Here is a 26,794-nt window from a genome sequence, read left to right as displayed (position 1 = left end):
TCTGTGTAAAGGAGGTTGACGCAGTGGACACTGTCCAGGGTTTACAACGTGGCATCCTTTCAGGTTTTTATCTTGTCCTTACATATTGCTGAGGTTGCATCAGCTGTTACCTTTTTCTAGCAGCAGCCTGTAAGCGTATTGCGTGGTGAAAGGCGGGGCTGTTGCAGAGTGGGGGGATGCATCTAAGGAGGTGTGTTTCTCAGGATGCACCCGTGCTCCTCCAGAACGACAGATCCTGCAAAGCTTTTCCCCGGAGCTGGACGTGGACGGTGTCGCCTACTGCTTGTCAGGTACTTCAAGTCTGGGAAGAAAATCTTGTTACTGGGGAGAACTCGTTTATTGAGGCATCTTTGTATCTCCCCTTAGAGGAAATTTGTGGTTTAATGTCAACGTCCGTAATGTATGGCTGTCCTTTTTGATGGATAGTCTCACGGGCATGGAGGCAATCCATATTTTGTAGTCAAAAATTCCTAAGTGCCAGTAAAAAGGTTGTTGGGACTTTTGCCAGTGGAAAAGTTGGATTGCATTGGACAGGAGGAATTCCAGTTCATTACTTTGGTTGCCTATAAAAGAGTGAATTAACTTATTTTTAAAGCTGTCAGCAATACAGACAAACTGTTGGAACTTTTTTCTTAATATGAGGTTGCCTGCAAGTGTCTGCCTCAAGAACATCTCTTAGACAAAAAAGAATTAGCTTGTGACTGAGGTGTGCTGGATTATAGGATGGGCAATTTGTTCTGCATTTTCCTCTGCAGCTTCTTGCCCTTGCTTGGAAGTCACCTGGAAACACTTGGAGTATATAATAGTCTTTGTGACTTCTGTGTGCTTTCTCCATTCCTCTCCAGAAACATTGCCACACGGAAATACAGAAGGCAGTTTTTCAGTACCAGAAGTTAACAAGTTTTAAGGTATATTTAATGCAGTGTTTCTGTGGATGGAATTTTAACTCCTGTTTTGAAAAACAGTGAATCCCCCCGCCTCTAGTACCACGTGCTGTTTTTATTGCCAATTCCATCAAGCAGCTTGGGCGTGCATTAAGGTTGTGGGAGAGCTGGGCACAGTGCTGCTGGCTGGATGCTGACGAGCAGGGCCTGAGGTGTGTGGAGGCAATCTGAAAGTGGGACTTGAGGTTTCAGCTTCAGGGTCAGACAGACGGCCATTACACGGGACCTTTTGATCTTTGGTGACATCGATGTGCAGGGTGTAGTTCCTCTGGCAGAGCATGCAGGCATCTGGTGCTGCCCCGTGAGAGGCCCCCCTGCAGGACGGGTACCTAGCTGAAGCAACCTGTCTTGATTCTGACCCAGCATCATCATCCACCTACTCCTGCAGTCTCCTACGCTGTGGATTTTGTTGTTTCATCCTTCTGGCAGTGTTTCTCAACAAAAGGTAAACAACCACTCTGCAATTCTGGGGCTGGGTTATAGGAAAGCCCATAGCTGCGGGTAGGGCCCTGTGACGTCTCCTGCTTCCCGTGTATGGAAGCTGCAGCTCTTTCTACTGAGATGAGAGGGTCTGAAACAAAGGCCAAAAATCATTTAACCTTGTATCCAAGCTCTGAAATACATCCTTCCTTTTATAAAGGATACATAAAAAGCTTGCCTGTTTCCTTTGTTTTTATTTATTTTTATTAAGTCTGCATTTTAAATGAGAAGCTGTGTTAGGGACTACAGTTGCTATTAGTAGTCATGTAAACTTATTAGGTGGTTGATATTTAAGAGTCAAATTAACTTGCTGTCAGTAATTGCTAGCAGCACACCTGGCACCCCAGCGTGCTTAAGCATTGGGGCAGCTTTTGGCTCCAGGAGCCTGTTCGGCAAAGGTACATTTGTTATGCTTGACTCTGATGGTCCTGTTCAGTGATGAACTTGTGAAAAGTTGAGAAATTAATTGGCAGCTGAGAGAAGAGTGTTTGTCTCTTCCATTCAACAGGTGAGTGAAGTGGGATTGTCACATCTAGTTCCAAACACGTGAATAGGGATATTCTGAGCAGAAACCATTAATTGAATTCAACAACTAGAGAGAGCTTACTGACTGAGTCAAACTGGGAAAAAAAAAAAAGGTATCAACAAATGTGCTTAAGGCATAAGAAGAAAGACTTTCTTTTTACAGCAATTTGGAAATGTTGGCTTCTGTGTGCTACATTGGGCAAAAGTTTGTCTAAATGCACTTTATAGTGAATTATCAATTAAAAAAACCTATCTTGTAAATTATCATTTTCTTATGCAAAAAGTGCTAGAAGCTGACCGTGAAGATTTATTAACCTATGTAATTAAGTTCCTGATCCATGAATATATTCAGACAGCTATCTCTGTACACTATAAATAGTCAGTTTTCCTGGTTAATGAAGGCAAAAAAAAACTGTTGTACCATTTACAAGAAAAATGAAATCCACAATTTTTTGTTCTTCTATTCAGTGCCATTGAGTTTAAGCTGTCCCTCTCCAGCTTTCATTGCACATATTCCCACGGACTGCATCTCTCTTTTCCATTCTTTAAGCTTACTTCTCTTGGAGGGATTAAGAACAAGGTCCCTGTACCATCGTGGTTGTACTTGTTGAAGTTGGTGAAACTTGCAGCTAAAATAAACTAAGAAGTTCAATTGCTTGAACAAGTGGAAGCCCTGTTGCTGTAATCCCAGACACATGCCTATGGACTTGGATCTTGCCTGGCAGTAGCTCCAGATGTTCAGGGTGAAAATATTTACCGCGGGGAAGTGTTTTCAGTGCAGAATCTAGTAATTGTTATTTGTCAATTCAGAGTGATTCTTGGCACTTCAGAGAATTTCATAGTTACCACTGAATACTTTAAATACCAGTAGCTCTGTGTCAAATTTGGCTCAAGGTAGGAGCAGGAGATAGCTCAAGTGCATTCTTCTGGAAGACATGGGCCTACCTAAATTTGTCAAACTCAGGTGAGGTTGTCTCGATTAGTTCAGCTACTCAGTAAAGGAGTGGAAAAGCAGCAAATAGCTTGCCTTAAAAATTGAAGTCAAACTGCTAATGATTGGGAAAAGACGTTTTCATTCCTTTAGTGCAGACATCTGCTCTCCTGCTGGCATGTTTACACATTGTGGCTCACAGGAATGAAAATCCAGACCAATGAATTCTGTAGTGTTGTTAGACCACGTCTTTCTGGAGGGATCCATCAGACAAGACATGGTGGTTCACATTAGTGTGGGAACAAACGTAGCTCAGCAGGTTGTTAGATGCTCAGAGGTGTTAGCCAGTTGTGTGCTGCAGCCTACAGGTGAATTTCAACAGTGCGGTTGTCTCAGTGAGTATTGCTTCAGTAACTTTCTATATCCAACCTACGCTTAATTTTCTGGTGCACTGATTTGGGGAAATTCAGAAACTTAATGTAGTTTTTCTTAAATCTGTAAATCTGCTTCAGATTTAATCGAGGACAACCTTTTTTTCTTTCTGACTAAATAAGCTGTGGTATAACTGTGCAGGTCTTTGGGACGTTTGGCATGGCCGTATTGTGAGTAATGACTCCATGGAACTGTTCTGCATTCACAACATCTGCAGTTGTCCTAGGAGGGTGCTGAACTCAGTTTCTGACCTGCAAGGCTGCGGTTTCAGTACTTCAAACAAGGGCAGGTCACATGCCCTCTGTTTTTAAAAGAAAAATATAACAAAACGAGAAATTTTAAAATAGATACCAGAGTGCTTATGGAGCAACAAGCCCCAACGGGGAATACTGAGTTCTGGTTAGTTGCCTGCTGTCCATGCTACCCATTTAGAAGTTACGTGCTAGAAGAAATAAATCATCTGATAAACTTGTTTGTTCATTCATTGCAGTTGCAGTGAAGGAGGCTGTGGGTGGAGTGAGGGTGACTTGAATGAATGATGCCCGCCTGCCCTGCGCTTGCAGTCTGAGCCAGTGCAGCTGTCCAGGCTGAGCTCTGTAGGTACAAATTGAAATAGATGTGTGCAGGTATGAACTTACATGGCTTTAGCTTAATTAAATTTTGTGCAGCTTTAATTTTAATCAAGTGCAGCTTGCAGGTTTAGACAAGCTCTTGAGTCTGCAAGTAAACTAAAGTTCACCTGGGCTGCAGGCTAAGGGAGCTCAAACTTTCCAAACCAAACCCTTGAGATGTGGAGTAGCCTGTGTTTGTTACTCTTCTTAAGATCTTGGTTTTGGAATTAAATAGTAGGGTGGAAAGCTTACAGGATGTACTGCTGTGGTGTTCAGTGAAATGACGTTTGAGGTAGGCAAGAGACTTCTGGCTGCTTGTGACTTTTTGTACCACGCAGTTCCTGTGTCTGGAGTGCGCTGAAGCCTGGAAGTGGAGGTGAGAGAAACACCCCCGGGTGCAAGTGTGAGGCTGAAGGATGGAGGCTGGAAGGAACCCGTGGCTCTTGAACAGCAACGAGGAACTGAGAGGGGTGTATGGCTGCTGCTGCAGGCAGTGGTGCTGTGGTAATCCTGCATGTAGTCAGTTTTTAAATTTTGACCCCTACAAAAACGCCAGGGGTAGGAGCAGGGTTACAGGATGTGCCAGCAAACGGCGTGGCCCACGGCAGGGAGAGGCCTTGCTTTTCCCATGGTCGAGCACCCATGCCCACCTAGCCCGAAAGAAGTGTAGGCAGATGCGTGGAGAACACTCCCTATATCCTGGGGCAGTCAGGACTCCTTCCCAGGTGGGTGACGGGAAGCCTGCAGTTGTTGATCCTGCTGGGTTTGGAGTGGGGACGGGTGTGTGGGGCACCCGAGCTCTGTGGGATCCATCCAGTGGCGGTGGCGGTGCCCAGCGCTGGGGCTCGCTCAGGATAGAGCTGGGGTACAGCACTGCTCAGCAGGTGGTAACCATCCTGGCTGCCAAATTAATAGGATAAAGAAGAGGTACAACCAGGAGCCAACCTGTCTGATACCAACAAGCAGCTAGGGTGGCTGCAGGTTGTGGAAACGTCTAAAGGAACTATGAGAAATGAACAAAAACTCAGCTGTTACCAGCAGGCGTAGATACGCTGTCCTGTGCCAGCACTGGAAAACGTGTGCTCCCAGTCTGGAGCCCTTGTGGTAGCACTGGTAACGCTGGGGGCTTGGATGTGTTTGTGTAACTCTGCACAATAACCATAACCCTGTACACACTCACACGTTTCTGGTTGTGCGTTAGGTGTAAGCAGTGTGCACCATTCCCTGTTTCTCGTGTGTGTATGCACACCACGGCACCTTGTCACCAGCCTTTTGTGGCCGTGCTTTGTGGAGGAGAAGGTGGGGAGGCAGGGCTGCATCCTGCGTTACGCTGCGCCCTGTCCTGGTGCTCCGCAGGCAGGTGATGTGCTTTTGTCTTTCTCAAGCTGATGGTACGGAGGGGTCTGTGCACCTCTGTTTTGTGGCTGCGTTTCCTTGTTTCTGTTCTTTCAAGTGCTGCCACCCCTTCGGTTTCCCTAGGCATCCTTTCGTGGAGCCATGTGGGAGAAAGGCTTGAGACAAACCTCGTAGTGCTTCCTAGCATCTCCCAGTCAGGCCCTTTAGAAATACAAGCCCTGAGGAATCAAGTTGTACCTGGATTGGGCTCCTGCTGACCGGGGCTGGAACTGCAGCAGCAGATCTCACAGCTATCTATGACTGAATTCAGGAACAACAATGGTTGGTTGGTTTCTCATTAGTTTTAAAGGCAGTTTTCATTGTGAAATCTGTGACCCGTTGTGATAGGTGATTTGCCATTTAGCCACAAACCTTTCTGCTTTTAGCAGGACATGCTGCAGACACAAAGACTTGATTCATGTAGTTTTCAGGAGGACTTGGTTCATGTAGTTTTATGTAGATCACCCTGTGCTTTCTGTGTTGGGGCTTTCCAGGCAATTGATCCACGCAGACTGATCTTGGAATACCCTGCAGTGCCTCATATGGGTTGTCAGCAATAAATACAGGATGCAGCTCCTCTGAAGGCGTTATCATCTGCCCACATAATGTGCAGAGGGCATCACAGCTTTGGTACAGAGTCCTGCCTGAAAGTAACAATATACACTGACTTTAATTTAGATCAGTGCTGAAAAAAACAGAGGTGAGAAACGTATAAGACCATTTTCTTGTTTCTTCTAAGAGTTCATTCAAGTAGTTTGTAGCCAAAAAGTGTATTTTAGTAATTTAAAAGAGAAATACAAAACAGGAACTTCAGTGACTGTTGTGTTGCTGGAATAGAGCACCTGGCATGCTGTGGCTGTGGCAGGCTTTTCCCAGTTATTTTAAGAATTGTGGAAATGAGTCTTCAGCATTTGCATAGAGCTAGAGTTCCTCGGAAAGCTAAAAGAGATATTAATATATTTAATTTTCAGGCCCAGGTATTCTCATGTCTGCCAACTGATTATTTCTCAGCAGTTCTTACTTGGCAGTTCATTGTAAGGGGCTACATGGCAGATGGGTATTTCATTAGCAGCCTTACCTTCCTTCTTTGTTCAGCTGTTTGCATCGTTGGCATTATTAAATAATGTATAAAATAATCATAGTCTCAGGAATTAGTAGGGATTAAATAATTTTTATCCTATATGCAATATTTTTCTTGCATTTATATTAGTAACAAGTGTTGAAGTCATGTGTTTGACTAATTTTAACCTGCAGTAACTTAAAATGTAGTGGCATGCTGATCTAGTGGTTTTTTCAGCTGCGTGGTCCAGTGTTGCCCCTTTTTGTGTCTAATTTAAACCCGACCTTGGGTTTTCTCTTCTGCAAGTGGAAGGACGTAGATTAGGTTACATGGAAGATCAGTTGGTCGCAGCTCGGCTTGGCCCACTCTTTTATCAGTTTGGTGTTTCTCTTGCTTCCTTATATTGCAAAGAAGAGTGTTTTGGCTTGGATTAAAGGAGTCTGCCTTCAAGCTGAAGAGCCAATATTTACAAATTGGTGGCAGCTTTCTGTATTTACTTTTTTGAGGCCTTAGTTAGATACTTTGGTACATTTCCAGCGGACAGAACTCTGGCTATTTTTACATGTATGCTTTAGGGAAATAACAATACTTCATGTGCTTCCAAGACAGAGTTACAGTCCCTGTACCTTCTATCTGAAATGAGAATATACTTGCTTTTGAGTACTGGGAGATTTAATTTGTCTCGTATTAAATGTTTTGGTTGTGTTGGCTTGTGTTTGTGCTAGGTTCAAGTAGTTTAATTGAATAGATTGAGGTACGTTCGCTGTTACTGGCAGTTCTCTTGTTTACAGATCTGGGTCTGTTCACGTCCAAATCTGTCTTCCTTTGTGACAGTTTCATGATACGACAGCGCAAATTGGCATTTGAGAAGTCAGCTGTGCGAGCTTAAAGGTGAAATGCGTGGCAGGGGACAAGGTACAACCAGATTTGATAGAAGACTGCTATTGCACATAAGGTACATTTGTAGGATTCATTTCAAGATTAACATCCTTATTGAAGAAAATCTTTCCAAAAAGTTGTTGAGAGAACCTGGGAGAGAACATAAAATAGGATAATGGCATCTTTCCTGCAAATAAGTCGAGCTCTGTGCCTGGAAAGACTTGTCACTTGTCTGATGGAGATCGTAATTCCCTGTTTTAAAGGAGTCTTCAAATACAGGCAGAAGAGTTAAGTCCCTGTCTTCAAAACTTGTCATCTGAATCTCACTGCTCAGTTGCTGTTTTTTGTTGTTGGTGGTTTTAAGTGTTTGAAATAGTGTCAGACCTAATCACTGTCTCCTCTGATAGCTCGCTGTGGCATCACTAGGAGGGTACTGGGATGTTACGCTGCCAACGAGCTGGTTGTGAGCCATCGCCGAAATGCTGGAACCTGCAGCTCTGCGGGCTCTGCCTCCCGTTGGATCCCGGGGTTGTGGGATGAGCTGCTTCAGTTAATTGATTCGGTGGGAAGCTCGTCTGCATTAATGAGATGATAAATTTTCTGTTGGATCAGCAAACGGATCCGACTCAATGAAATCCAGCTCAGCTCAGGCTGTACAATTTGCATGGTCTGACATAAAGGCACTGGCACAGAAAGGAAAATGAACTGGTCAGCTGAGAAACAGCTTGCAGTTCAGCTGGGTGCTGCTGCTTGAAATGGCCTCTACAGGTGAACACGGAGGCTGTGACTTCATCTTTATACTGCCGTGGGCTGTTTTTCCCAGGGCTTTGGTCCCTCGGTTGCTTTTTTAAGTAGGCACTTGGAAAAGCTCAGCTTTTGTGGTGGGTTCAGCCCTCCCATGGCACACTGTCACCTAAGGCACTGAGAGCTGCAGGATTTTACAGGTCCCCAAAACAGCCCGTAGTATTTTGTACTTTGCCTTTAAGACATCAAGTTGAATTATCTGCAGGAGAGAAAGTGCAGGCAGGGAGAGAGCCCCTAGGTGGCATCAGAAGCCCTGCTTTTTGGCTCTTCCATGCCTCACTGTGAGAGGTGAGGGTGGGAGGGGATGCAGTGACGGTGATGCCAAGGTTGCCTTGTGGAAATGCCCTGCTTGGGTGTGCTTTCCTTTCACAAGAGCTGTTCCGTACTGGCCTGTGCTAGCGAAAGCTCTGCCTCCGTTAGCTAAGCGGTGTAGTCATCAGTGCAGTAATTGAAACAGATTTCAGCCTTCTGCAGCTCTGCTTTCTAAATATTTAGTTGAAATGCTTTTACAACCATTTTACTTCTTTATCAATATGAGCCAAGCCAGACAACGTAACATGGCATATGTTAAGATGTTAATTGAGTAGCAACAGACATAGGCGGCTGTTTTCATAATTTTCTCCTTAGATGATCCTTGGCTCCAGTTTAACATTTCTTTGTGCTTCTGAATGGAAGGTTCTATAAAGATATTTTTAGAGCTGTTACTCGAAGAGAAGCATTAATTCAGTCAGCCTAAGAATTAAGGGCCGAATCCCGCAGGCAGGCAGTGTGATGATAATACCTCTCTGAGGGTGCCACTTGCTGTCGTGTGGTTGGTGGGCCTGTTGCTGGGTGCTTCCTCGCAGCATTCAAAATAAATGGACTTCTGTGAAATGTCGTCTGATGTCCCCAGCGTCCTGGAAGAGAGATCTGAGTCTTTTGGAAAGGGTGGGTGTTCAGTTTTTAATAATTACTTTAATTAATTAATTTAATAATTATGTGTTTTGACATGGCTTTCAGAAAAATGACTTGCCCTGAATTGGCACGGTTGGTATTTAGTAACGGAGGCTGACTTGTCCTTGGGAAGTAACGAGGTTTTTGGAAGAGGCAAAGAGGCAGCAGGAAACTGAACAGGAAGAACTCTGGGTTGCTGCCAACGCTGAAATACCTGTGCCTGGGAGACAGCAAGAGGGGCTGCTGCTCGCTTGGTGCTGTTCCTCCACAGAAGGAACAAGACTACCTGCAGACCCTGTCGTTGAGTAGTTTGGCAGACAACCCTTGAAGATGGTACAAGGGAAGGCTTGGTGCAGTGAGAAATGGAGACTTTGCGTAGCCGGATAATTTGTAAGGGGCCATGTGACCAAAATAACTCTTCCTTGGCAGCCAGCTCTCTTACCTAGGTACCTTCCACTTTCACACAGAAGGCTTATTTTCAGGTATCTGCCTAAAAATATTGGGGTAGCAGCATGTTGCCGTACACGTGGGCTACAGGTGACTTTCTGGGAGATCTCCTGGTGGCTGCTGAGCAGCCTCTGGAGCTGCACCACGTTGGTGCTGGTTTTGTGCTGAGCTCTCCAGAGAAAAAGCTTGTGGTCATCCCCCCACTTCTCCAAAGGAAGCTTATTTTAGAGCTTTATAAACCTCCCTCTTGGCATAATTTGTCTGAACTGGTAACTGCTTTATCATCTCTGATGGTAACTAATTAGCAGTGCTGGGAGGTACCTGCACGCTGGGGTTTTGGTTTTCTAGTCGCAACTTTTCTTCCTGCATCCCCATGTCAGGTAATGATGGATCTCAGCGTGTGTGCTCTGGGAGCTCTGCAGTGGGAAATCCTTCTGCCTGCTCAGGAGTTGTGTCCCGTCTCTGTAAGGTGCGGCATAGCTCTGGGCACTGATGGCAAGTTGTTCCTTGTCAAAACCTGCAGTAGGGTTAGGCAGAAATAATGTTTTTCCTGGGCTGTCCAAAACGCACCAAGCACGTGAAGCAGAGCTCTGGAGCCCGTTCTCAGGAGGCTGTTGCAGTCTGTGCAGGTGTTTGCAGGACTGTGCTGAAGAGGATACAGAGATTTGTTTCAATCTCACTGCTGGAGTTAAAGCCATAATGAAGAAGGGGCTCCAGGCTTCCTGAGGCACCTTACTCAAACCATTACAGGATTTTGCACTGCAAATCCTGGCTGCACTTGTCTCCCGAACTCTGTGAGGCTGGGCTTCTGTTGCAGTTGTATACAACTTCCTCCATCTGAGGATTAAGTCTGCAGCTAGTGCCTGAATGATGGGAGCCACGTCCTGTGCGGCTTTTGAGGCTGGGATGTCCTTTGCTGGGGTAAAGGGCAGTGTCATGGAGGTGCTGCTGTCCTGCTCCTGCCCGGCACAGGACCGAGAGCCCCTTTGCTGGTGTCCTTTGTGCACGGTGGCTCCCCGAAGAGGAGCTGCGCTGCAGCGGCCGGGCGCTCACGGGGCGTTTGCAGCACGTGCATAGATGTTCCTCCAGCATTCACTGCGCTGATACTAAACCAATAACTCACTGTTGGGAAGCTGGTGTTAGTTCCAGTGGTTGTGCTGACTTGGAGAAGGTTTATGGAGTTAACTGAGCAGCAGCTAGCAAGTTGGAGGGCTTTGCTTTACCCCTCCCAGCTGCCTTCCTCTTTCTGATCTCACAGGCATAAGGCTTCTCATATCCCCTGTGATGATACGGCCTCTACTCTACAGCACTGAGGAAATAGTAAATGTGCTCAGAGCAACTGAGGTCTGCCATATCTTACAGTAAGATACTCCCATACTGCTCAGAGTGCATCAGCTATGTGTCCCTGTACCCAGGGTGTTGCTTAGAGCAACGTTTCAGGAGGTTGCCAGCAGGGCTGCAGCGTTCAGGAGCTTCAGTTGCTGCAACATTGAACAGTGAGTGTGCAGGAACTGTCACAGGGCTTGGGCCCAACGACTGAGTCAGGAGCCGAGTCCATGAAAACTGCTGAGAGGCTTTCCAGTAGGGCTTTGGTCTGCGACATGAGAGCTGCCCGTGTATTCCTGGGGAAGGTGTAGGGCTGGGGGGCTCTGTGAAAGACAGAGGCTTTGCAGGGAGCTGCTGCTCCACTTCTGTAAAGCACAGGCTGAATAATCCCCCTTTGCCTTGCTCTTCAGCTCATTAGAAGAAGCTGGGCTCTTGGTTTTGAGTGTTCCAGCTGACGGCTAAGGGTAGTTCTTCAGAGGGGAACTGTTTCAGACTGGTGTTTTGGGCAGAGCTGGTGTTTTTGAGAGGCATTTCTGTAGGCAGTGGGGCTGAAACACATCTTCCTGGAGTAGCTGCGTGTATCTGAACTGTCAGCCTGCTTCGCAGCATCCACTGAGTAAATACTTCACTGATTGCAGTAGGGTCACTTCGTCTGTTTTGCAAAGGTTGTAGCTTTGCTCCCAGGTTCTCGTGGAGGATCAGGACCTCACGCAAGCTGGTGACTGAAGGCAGCTGTCAAAAACAAGCGCCTTTGTTATCGCCCCTACGGGACAGCTGTCCCCTCAGTCAGAGGAGCTGCTGCTTTCCCTGGATTCAACTGCTTGGAGCAGCCTGCATGAAGTTGTAGATGGGGTAAGGGAACTTGTTGGACTCGAGGGAGACTTTCAGCATAGGGAGCTGCAGAAGAACGGGTGCCGTAACTGTGCCGCGCGCTGCGGGCACTCGCTGGCACGGAGGGTGGAGCAGCTGCCCAGGAGGAGCAGCACTAGCAGCGTGGCCTCTGAAAACTAAAATGAGGTGGATGTAGGTCACTAATAGATGCAAATGGTTATTTTCCTTAGCGAGAACATCTGTCACTTTGGGTGCTCTTCCACAGCTGGTACTGGACACCTAGCAAAGTGCATGGGTAACAGCCCCAAAATCCAAGTGTTAGGCGTAGGTCTGTGGGCAGGGTCTGAGGCTGCCTTGCTGTTGTGATTGCGGGTGGGAGAGCGACCAAATGAACTTTTGCCAGAAGTCTCCCAAGATAGTTGACCAAATTAAATTTTTGTGCCTGTAAAGCTGAGCCCGACTGGTGCAGTTACTGCCATTAAAGTAGTTATTAGGTAATGGATGCATTTGGCAGAGACAGAATCAGGCTTATTTATTGAGAATTTGAAAACTGTCAGCTTTCAAAACACATCTGTCTTGTAAGCTAGCGAAGGAAGAAGTGGCGTAAAATAAATAACATTGTCAAATACATCTTAACTGGGGTGGCTGTTACTTCACCACATTTGTCACTTGTCCTTTTATCTCCTGGTAAGATGGAGATGCTTCATCTTGTAATTTCACCAGAAGGAGCTTTTTTGTGCAGTGCTCAGGACCATGCAAAGATCGCTGTCCCAGCACGTTCCCGGCCAAAGGGCTGGTTCTGCAGAGGGCTGTTGTTGCTGTACTTTGACGTGGACCAACTCCCCTGCAAGGTAAATAAGAAGTGTTTCTCATCAGGCACAGGCTTTATGAAGTCAGCCTGTGTGAACCTGGGATATGGTTAGGGTAAAAGAAGCCTCAGTTTACCAGTGACAAATTAGAATAACGTCCTTCTAGAATACCAAGGAGCACACAGCGGGAGGTGAAAAAATGTCTGTTAAAATAGACATCGTGCTTACTCCTGCTTGAGCCCTGGGACCTTTGCCTTGTAAAATGTCACAACATCTGTGTGGGGATTAGAGGACATGAACTTGACTATCCTTTTTGTGCCACCAGTTGACAAAAAGAGAACAGAGAAACTGCACTCACTGGTCTAATTATTGCTCTTTTGCTGTTGCTTCTAGACAGTGTTGATCAGTGCTGTCGGAGCAGGGGTCACAACTGGAAGAGTCTGAACGGAATTTGAGAATTTACATTTACTGACTCAGCCTGATCTTTGGAGATAAAAGGACAACTCCAGGGATCTCCTGCCCAGCTGCCTCCTGGCAGTTTGCCTCTTTCTTTTTGCAAGAAGACAATATTAATGCAAATGGGCATGCTTATGGGCAGTTTGGCAGAATCTGCCCGGGCTGTCAACTGTGCTGGCAGAAGCACATCCTTCTGAAAAACCCAGCACAAAACATTGTGAGCGAGTCTGCAGAGAAAAGGCGGTGTTTGGACTAAGTTTGGTCTGCCTGTCCCCTGCGTCCCCTTATCCTCTGTGTTGCTTTCCTGCATTAAGCTCTCACGTGAAGCCATGGAAAGGCTTCGGTGCAAAAGTAGGCACGTGTTGTCTGCTGCTTTATGAAAGAGGCTGCGGATCCGTAGCAGAAGCAGCATTGTGAAACCCTGCTAGGGGCAGGAGGCAGTGGGGCAAGGTGGAGTCCAGGGCGAGAGCTGTGCTCTGGGAGCAGCCCTGAGCTTCAGTACTGCTTGGCTCAGCTTTGAGTCGGATGCAGGGAGACCTCTTAGCAGCAGCAGGTTTCCACGCTTGGTATCCATTGACTTTCTGGTAAGATGGTGGTTTTTGAAGAGCGAGATGGCATCTGGATGCCCTTCTCCGATTGTTCCAGTAGGTGGGAGCCCCTTCATCTAGGCAGGGAGAAACTTCCACTTCACTGCCTTTAGCTCTCGGTGTTTGCACAGATCCCCAGCCGCTCAGCTTCGCTCCTGCCTTAGCATTCCCAGGCATCTTCCCAGCTGCTTGTCCTAACAGCAGGCCAGCAGCAGCAGGCACGGCTGTTGGATCTCCATCGGTGGCCTTGCTAGCCAGTTTTGTCTGTTGATGCTTGTTGTTGTATTGCCATTATTGCCATATCTGCTGCTTGTACGGGAAGGGGGGTGGAGGGAATCAGTAACAGCAGCTCCTGCAGGACATACTTTAGACCTTCTGGTTTCAAAATGCGATGCTGTAATAACCAGGACAGCCAGGCTCCTGCCTCTTGGAACATTGGACGTAACATAGGAGCTAGAGCTACTGGTTCAGCACCTATTTCCACCGGGCACTAGAGCTGTTTGGCTTGTTTTAGCTGTGATTTTAGTATGTCCATTGGATACCTTACTTGGCCTTTCTTTTGGATGTGGTAGCACCTGTACAAAAGTAAAACAACTGGAAGTTCTCTGTTTAGTTCTGCTAACAGGATGTTTCATTATGTTCTATCCTACCAGCAGCGAAGTGTTTCCTAAACTCACACTGGTTGTTCAGTGCTTGTTCAGTAAGTGTTCAGCAGTAAAGACTATTTATTTCCACATGTTAAAGCTCATTCTCGTGTTCAGAGGGATGATTAAATGCCTTCAACTGACCCGCAGTCCAGCCGAGCACACAGCATACAGTACTCTTCAAGAAACACAAAAGCTGCTTATGGGTGTGTTTATGTGAAGTCTAATAAGTTCCATACCGTACCTTGGCACATCTACTGAGGTCATTTATGGCAATTTTTATTTCAGTCCCCACCCTGTCTCTTCTTAATAAGCCAGCTGGGAGGTAGTGAGACTAGAGGGGAAAACCTCTAAGTAAGTTGTCAGTGGGATACAGATTGTCTGCTTTGTAGCAGCTCTTTGGAAAACTGGTAATAAATGCATTGAAGTGGTGGGATTTAGTGAAGTGTGGGGAAAAGGGGGGGGGTGTTAATTGTGTTTACAGATGAACAAATAAAATGCATCTGAATTGTGGAAGAGTTAACAATAAAAGTAGTGAGATCCATCCTGGCTGCTTTGCAGCTTGGGATAATAGTTCCCAGTTGCAATGATATTTCATTTTAAATACACTTCTTATATAAAAGGGTAAAACAGCAAAAATTCTAACAAATAGCTTTGTTTGCAATGACTTTCTACCAAAAACGTTGCAGATGAAGTATACTTCCATAGGCTGTCATTGCATTTTGTAGCAGGAGATTAAGCCTATAGTGATAGCACTTCTAATATGTAATATTTTTGTTGTTACTGCTTAGATTAATTCAAGATTTCTATTCTCTCTTTCTTCCCTCACGTCTAGCAAAACTGTACAATCTAAAGTGGACTGCATTTTGGTAAGTACAACTCCAGAATGCTTTTTAATATTTGATAGAACTGTAAGACCAAAATAGACAGCTCTGGAGACCGAGAGTTGTTATCATGTCGCTCCTTGGCAATACTTTAAGGTACTACCTCTAAATCTGTTCAAAAGTAGTTCACGTTGCCCACCCCCCAAAACAATGCATGGTGTAGGTTTGGTACTCATTTTCCAGGGAAGCGTTGCCCTCTTTCTAGCAACAGCAAATGATTTCCCTTTGCAGAGGCTATCAGTACAGATATGACTTAGAAAGATGCCTTACTGCTTTTGTCCACATGTTTTTGTTAAAAGAGGTGTTATGGATTGCACAGATCAGAATCTGCAAGAAGCTAATTGTGCCTTCAGGTTCCATTGCTCTTTAGGTTGCTAATGACAATGATTATTGCTCTTGTTGTTTCCTTGAATAGTTAATTCATGGCCAGTGCCACATTTTAAGGAAGGAACTAGATTGAACTGCATGTTTGCACAAAGCCTGTCAGACGAATGCCCTGGTCCGTGAAAGTCTTGCTCATGTCATAATTGTCAGATTATTTGTTTATTTTAAATCTTGCCAGCCCCTGAAGTTGTGCACTATCTTGACTACCTTCCCAGAAGTGAGCAATGCTGCAGGTCCTGTTAGTTCAGCTGTACGTTAAACAGATGCTTCATTCCTTGAAGAAAGGAAAGCCCTTGAAATACATCAAGATCACATTCCTTTGTGCAATAAAATAACAGAATCCTAGCCAGTGAGTAGAGGTAATTTCTGGGAAGCAAATATCTAGGACAAACTGAGAGGATTTGTTTGTATTTAATAGTGAGCAATAGGTTTCAAGTTTCTTTAAATCAGAGTCTGAGTTCATAAGTATTAAGACTGGAAGGGACTGCTTATTCTGACTTCCTACCTTTGGCATTTCATCCAGAAGTACCAGCGGGTAAGATAAAAACATGACATAGACAACCATCTGGATACTATCAAATAGAATCTGTTCCGCTATATGGCTGAGCTAAATCAGAATATTCCTTGAAGTCGTGTTGTCAAAGGCTAATTCAGATGGCACTGAATTCTGTTTCCTTTAAATGTTACCTTAATTTGTCATGGTGAGAGATTTCAAGGAAGCTTTATTGTTGTTTTGCAAGCAGACTTTGGACCTGGTTTTACCTATGCTTAAAAGAATTCCTAGATGCATCCAACTACACGTGATGCATAATGTCATTTTTGTCCTATTTATTCCCCAGTGGTGTCTGCGGATACAAAGCAGGTGAATATAAGATCTTTCGTACATGAGCCTTCATTTGCAAGAGGGCAAACTGCACCTGTAAAATTCTTAACACCAGCTTTTTCTGCAGTGAAATAAAAGTCTGGTAGGAGTTCTTAAGTAGCATCAGAGAGTGAATAAACAAGCAGCAGTTAACTTGTCACCTGCTCTTGGAAACCTGTTTTAAGAAAACGGAATTTACAGTAGGACTGTTCTTGCATTAAATTCTGCAGATTCATGAATCTAGGATAGTTAAGTAGAGATTCACAGTCGGTGTGAGCCAGTGTTACCATTCATCTGCACGAGTCGATGGTGACCACCCACCAGGTGTTTTTCTGAACAGTGCTCTTGCACGCAAAGCAATCTCCATAGCTTGGCTTGGGACAGAGCAGGGATTTCATCATGGCCCGATTTTCTGTTCCAGTTGCTTTCTTGTCTGTCCTGCTGATGAGTTCAGAGGAGTCCTCTCAACAGTGGAAAGGTGACTGTAGGGCAGCAAAGGTAGATCAAATGCTGTTCAGGTAGTTTGAAAAAGCAAAATCTAAGACCAGAATAGTTTCAAGAAACAAAAATGAAGCTGAATCATGTCAAAACAGTTTCTGCATTTTACATGCTTTTGGAAAGCTGTAAGCTGCAAGACAGAAAGTAGAAGTATGTTAAGCTAAAAGGCTGTGACCATACACCTGGAGATGAATTGTTTGGAGCTTCCTTGCAGACCTATCCTGTGTTGGCCTGTAGAAGGCAGGATGAGGAGGTTTCCTCGCTGTTGGACTGTGTATGGGTTTGTCCAAACGGTCTGTGACTGCAGTGTTTGGACCTGACCAGTACCAGCTGCTTGCTGCCCAAGGTTACAGGCAGGTCAGAATGCTCCCTTCAAGTGCACTTCCTTAGATTTGCGTCAGATAGCAACGATCTCAGGGCCCCTGAATCAGTCTCATGAGGTATAAAGGGCCAATGCTCATCCCTTGCATCTTTTACTGTAAAGGGGAGATCTGTGACTGGCTTTCAGTTATGTTGAGAGGTACTGGTAATGGCTTAGAGCATTTAAACTTTACCAGTTTGCTAGTAATTGTAAAAAAGAAATACATAAAAAAATAAATAACAAAGCTCAGACTCTGCTTGTTGCCATTTGTGTTTGGTAGCCGCAGCCGCGATGTGCAGAGCAGCACATGGATGCCCTTTAGAACATCAGCTGCCTAACACAGGATAGGAAGAAAAAGGGACAAGAAACAAAGGTGATGGCAGTTGTCTCTGCAGCGGGGAGCTAGCATCAGAGGACTGCAGAAAACAGCTAGTGTAAGGGCACTAGGACTGTAATTTTTATTTATACAAGAGACGAAAGTTATCTGCCTCTTACTTGTTACATTGCACCATTTACAGCTGACATACTGTCAGTTTCTGGAAGATCATAAGAATATTGTATGTGGTGCAATCCAAAAAAAAGGTAATTAGCAAGAATTGTGGTGTAAACAGCCATTAAAAATTCATTATAACATCTTTTTAACTGTAGTAAACATGTCTGGAAGTCTCCTATGACTTTGCTTGTTATATTTCTTGCCACATACTAACTGAACTCTTGAACCTGCTGTAACGAAGTGTACGCTCCATGTAGTTGCTTAGCAAGAAGGCTAAGGCTGCTTTCCTTAGTCCTCTGAAAAGAGCTGGGTGCTGGTGAGAGGTGGCTGGATCCATGGCTGCGCAAACCAAAGCTGCCAGTGGCCGGAGCAGTGGCAGTGTGGGCAGCAGCAGTGAGTGCGCTGTGCTGGTGAAGCAACCTGCCTCCGTCCTGCTGCGCTCAAGGTGGGGGCTTGGCGCTTTTTGGCCCTACAGGAACCAGGCAGAAGCTCTGGGTAGCTTTGGCTGCTGGCAGCTGTACTTGGACCCTGTCGGTGCTGAGCTGCCATGTATTTTTAGGGCTTGTTTTGGAATATTTAGCACCTGAAATACGTTTCTGCTTCTGTTCATCTCAAGCCTACGAAATATGTTTATGAGCATCTCTTTAGAATAATAGGTTCTGTTTCAATTTAGCTATCTGCTTTCTGGAGCATTGTTCCAACAAACCATCTGACCTTGAGCAAATTATTTAACCTTTGCTTCTTGTTTCTCTCTTCACACAGTGGGGAGATGATTGCTTGACTACTCCGCTATTCTTAGTCTGGTTGTTAAATAATAGATGTTTGTTCTTTTGAAATATGACAGGTTTTAGAACCAGTCTGCCAGTATGTGCAAGTTACATTGCCATTGGCATAGCCTTTTTTACTTAGATTAGAATATAGTTATATATAAATAGTCAAAATGTGGAGAGAAATACTAAGATCAGTCCATGCTCTCTAAAATAGTAGTATTGCAAAATGCTTGCAGCGGTGCCCCTGGCCTTCAGCTCATTTTCACCAGAACCTTAGGACAGAAATAACCTGTAATTCTACCTTCATTGTAGAAGTGTAAAATAAGTCAAAGTTAAATTCAGCATTCAAGAAACTGTAATTCTGGTAATTGTTGCTTAGTGTTTTTTCCCTCTATCTCATTTTAAGTTGGGCCTGACTTAATGTTTTCTTAAAAAACAAAAAACAAAACAAAACTATTCCTTGGAGTTTTCCATGGTAATCCATTCTGGCAACAATAAGATGAAATTTGAGTAACACTTGTGACCTGCCAGTGGATCAGCAGTTGGAGAAAAACAGATAGAAAGATTCAATCCATCAAAGTCAGGAAACTTCAAGTGATATTATGTGAATCTGGAGACTCAAGTTGAAATCTGGCTTCTCCAAGCAGGACCGTGAGTCTGTTGTTTCCTGCTTAAAGATGAATTCCTTAGCTACGTTCTGCGTTGAACTGATCTTTTGTCTCTTTGTGTCGTGAAAAATTTTGTGTCTAGCTAGTGTCAGTATGGAACCAGATGTCAAAAACTATTTTTGATTAAAAAAAAAAAGTTGCTATTACTTTACAGCTGCTTATTTGCTCAAAGAAAATGCCTGTTGGAATTAAAAAGAAACTTGCTTGTGTTCCTAAGAGGTCCTTGTTCTGTATTGTTCGTAGTCAGTAAAAGGACAGAATCATTTGGACCAGATCTATATTGTTTGTATGCACAAATGGATTTCTGGTTTAATTTATTTGCTCCATATTTTGTTCATTTCTTTGGTGAACTTGGGTGACTACCAAAATGAAGAAAAATGCCAGAGACTTCTTTATATATTACCGTAAGGCTTTCCTTGTCTGTGACTTGAGATTTCTAGTTCTTCGTCCTGTTTTTCTCTGTAAAATTACTAAAATATTTTGAATACTTGATGTGTTTTTTTTGGTTAAATTGAAGCCAAATTGTAAGAAATAAGTAGCTCCTTGCTCCCCATCTTCACAGTATCTTCCTTTGTTTGATGTGGTTCCAATTACAGGAGATAAATATAATGTGTGAAGACCCAGAATAGCAGAGTGGGGCTTTGTGATGGCTTTACACCTCAGCCATACAACCAGTTTAGCGCTCTCATGCGTCTTTCTAATGCAGCTTCAAGAAGTAAGGTTTATAAATAACCTTTGGAGAATTAAACATTCTTCAGCTGATTTGATAGAAACAGTTAAGGTCTGTTAAATTCAAGCAAAAAATGTACTTAGGTCCTTTTAAGTAGTGAGGAAAGATTCCCCAGACATTTTACATTCTGCGTGGATGTTAAAACTACTGTAGCATAAACTTTAAGTGGCTACACAAAGGGGAATTTGTCCAAGATGATGCCAGCATTGCAGTTTTCCTTTTGATGCTCTGACTCTTTTCCCCTCTGTTCCACGTTTAGATTTCTGCCAAACATGATATTGACCTATTTTCTTAGTGGGAAATATGAAGAAAATTGGTAGTATGTTTTGAGTTGTGCTTTCTTTTCATTCATTTTCATATGTATCCAACTTAAGACAAAGTGAAATTCAGGATGCATTAATTTTATTTTTTTTTTTTAATTTGGTCAGAGATCTGTTGTGAGTAGGCCAGCTGAAATGTTCCTCTGCTTTCCCAAATGCTTTTCTGATTGCATTAAGAATTAGAAAGTTTTGATACTTGGAGCAGTCACAGTAACAGAGAGACTACTGAATGCACTGGAGCCTTACCACTGAGAGCTGGTAGATAAGGGCTAAGGTTCAGTAAGAAGTTGTACTTAATGAGGCTGTAAATAAAGTTTTGAGAGTTTTAGGAACATTTCAGAGAAAACAGCCTAGGCAAAACACAACGTTCAGAATTTTTTAAGCAAAACATTGTTCCCTGAATCTATTAGCAGCGCCACATTCAATGCCTTTGGTGCAACTTCTTCAGCTTTGAGATGTTTTTGTCTAAATAGATTCAGTCTCATTTAATAAGCTTAGCTTTATCTAATTATCACCCACGTAGGATTACCTCCAGGAACTTGCTCTGCATCCTGGCTGCGTGTTTTCTCTCCCGTTTGATGGCAGGGCCTGCCTCCCCTGGAGCTCTGCACAGCCATCGCTGCAAGCTGGGGGAGCTGTGCAGGAAGTGCAGCCTGTGGAGAAGAGTGGGTTTTCAGTGAAAGCAGAGGGAAAATGCTACTGTCTGGCCTCTGCTGAGGACATGAGAGCCCTAATCCTCAGCTGCCTTAGCTCCATGGATAGAGTTGCGCTGGTGAGAGTCGTTGGTTCACTGGCAACTTCTGAAAAAGGTTCTGCTAACATAATCCCATCAGATTTCTTCTCTACACGTAAATCAGGTTTTGTTTGAACGAATGCTTGTCAGAGGGGACCTGCATAGCAGCGTCTGCAGCACGGGCAGGGCCTTCGTGTGCAGCCCTTTCCTTCAGCTGGGAGACAGCAGAAGTTGCTCCAGCTGCAGTGGGCGCTGAGGCTGCTTCAGCATTTTCTGATGAAAGTCTAAAACCAGCCCTTACGCTGCAAAGTAGCACGTTAGATTTGGAAACAAGAGGTTGTTTTCCACTTCGATATCAGGATCATTAGGGCTTTTTTGTTTGTTTTGCAGAGGATCTCACCTGACCCATGTCTTTTGGTGATCTTTAAAATCCCTCCCAGCCCATGCTGTGATTCTCTTGATTCTAAGCACATGGAAAACAAGGAAGTCTAATAAACAAGTGGGAATTTTCTTGCAGCTGTTTCATTCCTACCTTTTCATAAATGTTTATTTTCTCTAAAATGTTTCTTTGGAGAATGATCTCGGTAGTGTTTTTTAATAAAACCATTAAACCATTATTGATGGTGGAAGGACCACCATTGCAAATGCCATCATGTGTGCGGGGAAGGAAGAACAGAGAGAACTTTACGAAACACACCTGTTCAGAAATACCTCTTTGGATCTTTGGTGGTCTGTGCACCATTGCTGTGTAAGCTGTTATAGATGACAGACATCAGCGTCAGCACATCTCAGGAGTGTGTGTGGGGGTGAGGTTAAACAAAAACCTAATGTTGTGGCTTGCTGAAGCTTACACAAATAAAAGCAACAATACAGTGCCTGTTCCCTGGCTGCTGTTGGCAATGTTTCTGTGAGCTCTGAGAGTATCTGTCCTACTGCTCTGCTTATTTTATTGCAAGACCAGCAAGGAGGAGGGGGGAGCTCACCTCTGGCTAGTTCTCTTGTAAAATTTGTGCCAGTGGAAGTGAGATACTCCTTGACTGGAATGGGTAGGGACCCCAGTTGGAAATGAAGTTCAGGATTTATTTTCCCCACTCTGTTTGTTGTTGAAATAAACAGACAGGCTTCACTGGCTGCCGGTCCCATTCTCTTCCTTTTGGAAAAGGTTATGTTGACAGTAAGACAGCAGTAAAGGAAAATAGAATGAACTGTAATCAAAAAGCTATATTCTGAATTAAAAAGAGATTGTGGTATTCTTAGCCTCTGTACTGGCAGTGCACCTCTCACATGGGTTCTGCAGCATCTTCCAGAAAGAATCTGTACTCGTTGCTGCGTGGCTTTGCTCTGGCTGCTGCTGAGCAGGCTGGAATACCTTACCTCAGCTGATGCTGCTGGTATGTCGGAGTCGATGTGGGAGATCTGGAATGACCCCAAAGTGGCTCATACCTAGCATTCACTGTTTGCATACAGCAGGTAAAACTCCCTCTTGTGTCTGCTGCTCTGCTGGTATCTTCTGGAGTAGGACTCAGGCATCGTAGGGATTCATGGTAACGGAATGGCTTATTTTCAGTAGGTGTACAATAATTCTGATTCAAAGGAAGCAAATACATCATGTATTTAAACGACATCGAGGTCTGTGACACAACTATTGCTGTGGTGGTGTGGGTTACAGGATCGGGACTGACATTCTACATAGTTACAGCCTAGCTGTATTTTGATGCTTTGTTCTCAGAGGTGCTTCAAATGAGCTCTGAGAATATAATGGAGGTTTTCATGTTACATGTCCGGTTACAAAAGTGTCCTCTTACTGTCATTTCTCCAGATCCTGCTTTTATTGTGTATGAATTTTGTAATGGTATTGTGGAGCTGGCATTGTGGACAAGTGTTTTCTAGTGTGTAGTGGTGTACAAACAGAAAATCATAGTTCTAGGCCCAGAGTACTCACAGTAGCATTCTTTCACATAAGTATTTTTCTGTTTGAAAGTATATTATTTTGGAATACAATGTTGGATGACAATTTTAGCTGTCAAGCTCAACTCTTACTGTTTGCTCTTTCTACCCCCACCCCCTTCTTTTGTTTTTAACCAAAACACCTTTGTTATCTAGCAAGAAGTTGAGAAGTTTACAGACCTAGAGAAACTCTACCTCTACCTTCAGCTGCCTTCGGGTCCCAACAATGGAGACAAAAGGTATGTGTGTGGTAAAGGTAAGCAGCTGGTGCTGAAAACACAGCTTCCTGTGGCACTCACTCACTGAGCATGCATTTACGTGACGTGTTTGGTAGCAGAAGCTGTCTTCAAATATTAAGAACTTATTTTTTGGTGAAGATTGTTTTTAATATTTGAACTTTATTGCTCAAATACCTTGTAAATATAAACCTCCTAAAATGCATGGCTCATCAAAGAATATCTTTTGCAGCCTAAGTGCAATCGTTCTTTCACATTTTACATAGGAAGTGATAATATAGCAACATAAATGTGATGCTGGGGGAAAGAAAGAACTAACGGTATTTCTGGTAGCATTTGTTTGATTAAAGGAAGCTCTAGAAAAACAACCTGAAGATCACAACATCATGAAATTAGCATCTGTTCCCAGCAGGCTGCCTACAGGAAGCACTCTGAGCACTTGCTGAGAAAGTTGAGTATTTGCAAAGGGCAGTTGGCAGACGGAATGGGCAGAAGCTTAAGAATGGTCAGCAAAAATAAATAAATCAATCAGGAGGCAGGCACACTGTAGCCCATCACTCTGTGTGTGGCTGTGTATCAGGCAAGAACCAGAGTATGGAGTCTCTGTTGAATTGTGTACAAAAAAGGGAGATAATGCTTCCTTAGCCTTAAAGAATAGCTGCATGTTTGAGGTACCGGCCTTTGTTGGCTGTCATCTTTCTGCCTGTGCAAATACAAAAACTAGAACTGAGGAGGAACTATGGAGTGAAGTCCTCATCAGAACTGTTTCTTCTTTCACTAGTGATCAGATCTCCATGTCATCCAGCCGTGCACAGCAGATGCATGCCTTCTCTTGGATACGGAATACCTTGGAAGAGCACCCTGAGACATCCCTTCCCAAACAGGAGGTTTATGATGAATACAAGTGAGTGCTTCGGGTAGTGCTTTTGCATAGTGCTTACAAAGTTGTAAGTAGTTCTGTGACACGGGCTCTACAAGTGCTCCGTTGACATACATACACAAGTGCACGTGGAAGAACAAGGCCTTCTGTGCTTGGGTGCTAACCTAACTGAGGCCAACTCTATTCAGTAGCTGTGCCACTGAAGATAGGACTGTGCTGGTTGAGTGGTGCATTACGTATGCTGAAGTAAACGTGCAAGTATTTCTTAGCAAGGAAATATCAGTATGAATATTGTTTTTATTTTTTGGACAGAGCGGCACAAATTAAAAGTGCCACTTGCTGTCTTAGAGTGCTTTTTGTTCTAATTATATATACGTGCACATGTAAATGACTGTCTTAACAAGGATGAAGGGCTGAATTGTTCCTCCTGGAAAGGCAGGTATTTGGCACATAAGGTCTAGACAATGGTACCTTTCTCTCCAGAATAATACATAAGTATTGGGCTTTCCTGCAGCAAACCTGATTTCTACAAAGGCACAGTATACCTGAATATGCATGAAACCAGTAACCAAGGCCACTGAGAGTCTGTTTTGTCAAGTCTCGAAGCTATCATGTAATGAGAGCAATTAGAAGCAAGGGAGGGCGAGCTGTCTGGCAAAAGTTGGATTTGGATTCATTTACAAAATGTTCCCCATAGGGGAAAAAAAAAAAAAAAAAAGGCCCAGATGCCTGAAGATGAATAACAGATTCCTGACCTAGTATGAATATTTCCATAATCTGAATGATTGCAATAATTTGCAGGGAGTTGAGTGCCTTCACCTCACAAATGCCTACAGGATTCAGCCCTTGGTAGTTGTTGCAGCGCTGCATTATGTGAATGCCTCCTTTTAATTAACTCTCTCTGGCAGAGTTGTTTTGCTCTGACTGAGCTGCAGCATGATGGCATTCGCTTGCCTGGGGTTGATAAACACGCAGACACCTATTTCTGAAGTCTCCCCATTGAGCTGAGCGGTGACGCAGCCTGGAAGCGGGGCCAATAGCACAGACGTGCCAGGGCAGCCAATCCCCGAGCAGGAGCTGCTCCCGCAGACACAGCAACAGCGGCAGCTGCTGTGCGGGAGAGAAATGGAAGCGTTATTCTGAAATATATTTCTTATTTAATAATTTATGGCCTGCTTCAGCAACAAATCTGCTTGGCTTCCATGCTGTGCCAAGCTGCAGATGCCCAGAAAAATCATCATCTACAGATTGTTGAGTGTGAAATTTGGATGGCTTTTGGATGTAGCTGCATCAAGTATTTGTGTATTGTATTTTTTTGCCTAACAAAATAAGGGTGGAAAGCAAATATTCAGGAAAATATCAAATGTTTGGAATCTGTTCTCTTTTGAAAGCATCTGTTCTGTTTTTAAAACATGTAGTTTCTGTGAGTGTATTTATGAGCTATTCTTGCACACCAAAGGAAGAATAGCTTTGGAGTGGGAGGTGGGGAAGAGGCGTATAAATAGATGAGTTAGTTTTGATAAGTCATTTTTCTTTACCTAGGGGCGTTAAGTCCTCTCAAATCTCACTTCTTTCTTATTTACAAGTTATAATTTCTCTCCTCTGTGTGCAAAGATAAATGTTGCATGAGCTCATAGTGAGGAAACTTGTGCACTCTGCACATAATAAATCGAAGTTAAAAGGCTTCAGAAGAGTGCTGCATCATAGCAGCGTTTCAATGCCTGCTGTAAATTTTGGTCGAAATTTTTTTTTTTATATATATAAAAATACTGTTCTTCTGTATCACCTTTGTGTTTTTCTTTTTTCTATTGAGAGAAAAAAGAAGCTTACAGTGCACACCGATCCAGCACTGGCAAACGTTGATAGCATTTCCAGCTCCTTCACATTTCAGTAGCCTTGCATCCCTCATCTAAGTTAACACAATGATGCTTCTTTTTGGTTTCTTACTCTTTTTAATTGTAAATTCACATCTCTAGCTAGGTAAAAGTGAATGAGTATATCACTTATTTTACCCCCTTCAAAAGGGAGATAAATGCATCGTAATGTGAGCCAGTAGCACTTGGGACGGTTGAGAGCTTGCAGCTGAATTTCAGAAAGGAGGTAAATGAGAGCTATTTCACCTCTCTTGTTGGCACCGCAATACCACTTGCACTGACAGAATATGCTGTGCTGTAAGAAGCTGTGTTCCAGTGCACGTGGTGCTTCTGCCAGCTTCCTTTGGAAGTTATAGGGGAATACAGTCTGGAATATATTATTAGGACTCATGGTGAGCTGCCTAATCTCTTCTGTAGCCTGAAGAGAATAGTTGCTGCTTCCCATCAAATAAATCCTTTCAGTGTTTTCTCGTCAGTCAGTTTTACTTACATGTCTTTGCTTTATTAGTAAACACCCTTCTGGAGGCTGCCAGGTGTAGATTAAGCTGAGTTTAGAGAATTAAGATTTCAAGTCTGGCAGTACTTACACAGAAAAAAAATCCTTGTTTGTCCACAAAATGATTTTTGAGCCTTCAGTAAGCACTTTGGTCCTCTTGCTGCTACTGCAATGATGCAAGAAAAGGAAGTTATGTTGTTCATATTTATGCTTGGTGCCCTGAAGATTCACTTAATACACTTTAATGTAGGTTAGGAGGTCTTTGAGTGAGCTTGTATCTCTTATCTGGTCTGTAAATCATTAATCCTTGATTTACTGGCTGCTGGGCCACTTGATGCATAGGTTGTGTGTGTTAGTGTTAAAGATGTTAACTAGCAAGTGGAAGAAGACTATTGAGAAGCTGGAACAGAAGAGGGCAGTAGGTACAGGACTACCATGGACATTAAACAAATTAAAGATGTGAGATTCATGCTAATCTTGTTTGATAGCTTTTAACCAGTGTTTTACTTAAAAACTCCCTGATAGGAACTGCATGGGACCTGTTGTGTTGTCAAGTCTTCTGTT

The 26,794-nt window shown here is 43.8% G+C and overlaps 1 protein-coding gene across 1 annotated transcript in view; it reads left to right on the top strand.

Moving 5' to 3' along the window:
• Nucleotides 1-26,794, top strand: part of RFX7 (regulatory factor X7) — a 54,229-nt gene that overhangs the window by 8,689 nt on the left and 18,746 nt on the right. The window contains exons 2-4 of the mRNA XM_084293365.1: nt 14,930-14,963; nt 22,901-22,983; nt 23,762-23,884. Coding sequence (XP_084149491.1) covers nt 14,930-14,963; nt 22,901-22,983; nt 23,762-23,884 — 240 coding nt within the window. The remainder of the gene's footprint in view (nt 1-14,929; nt 14,964-22,900; nt 22,984-23,761; nt 23,885-26,794) is intronic.

This window comes from Netta rufina (genome assembly GCF_964035555.1).
Source record: "Netta rufina genome assembly, chromosome: 11".
NCBI classification, from domain to species: Eukaryota; Metazoa; Chordata; class Aves; order Anseriformes; family Anatidae; genus Netta; species Netta rufina.
This window is presented reverse-complemented; position numbering and strand designations above follow the sequence as displayed.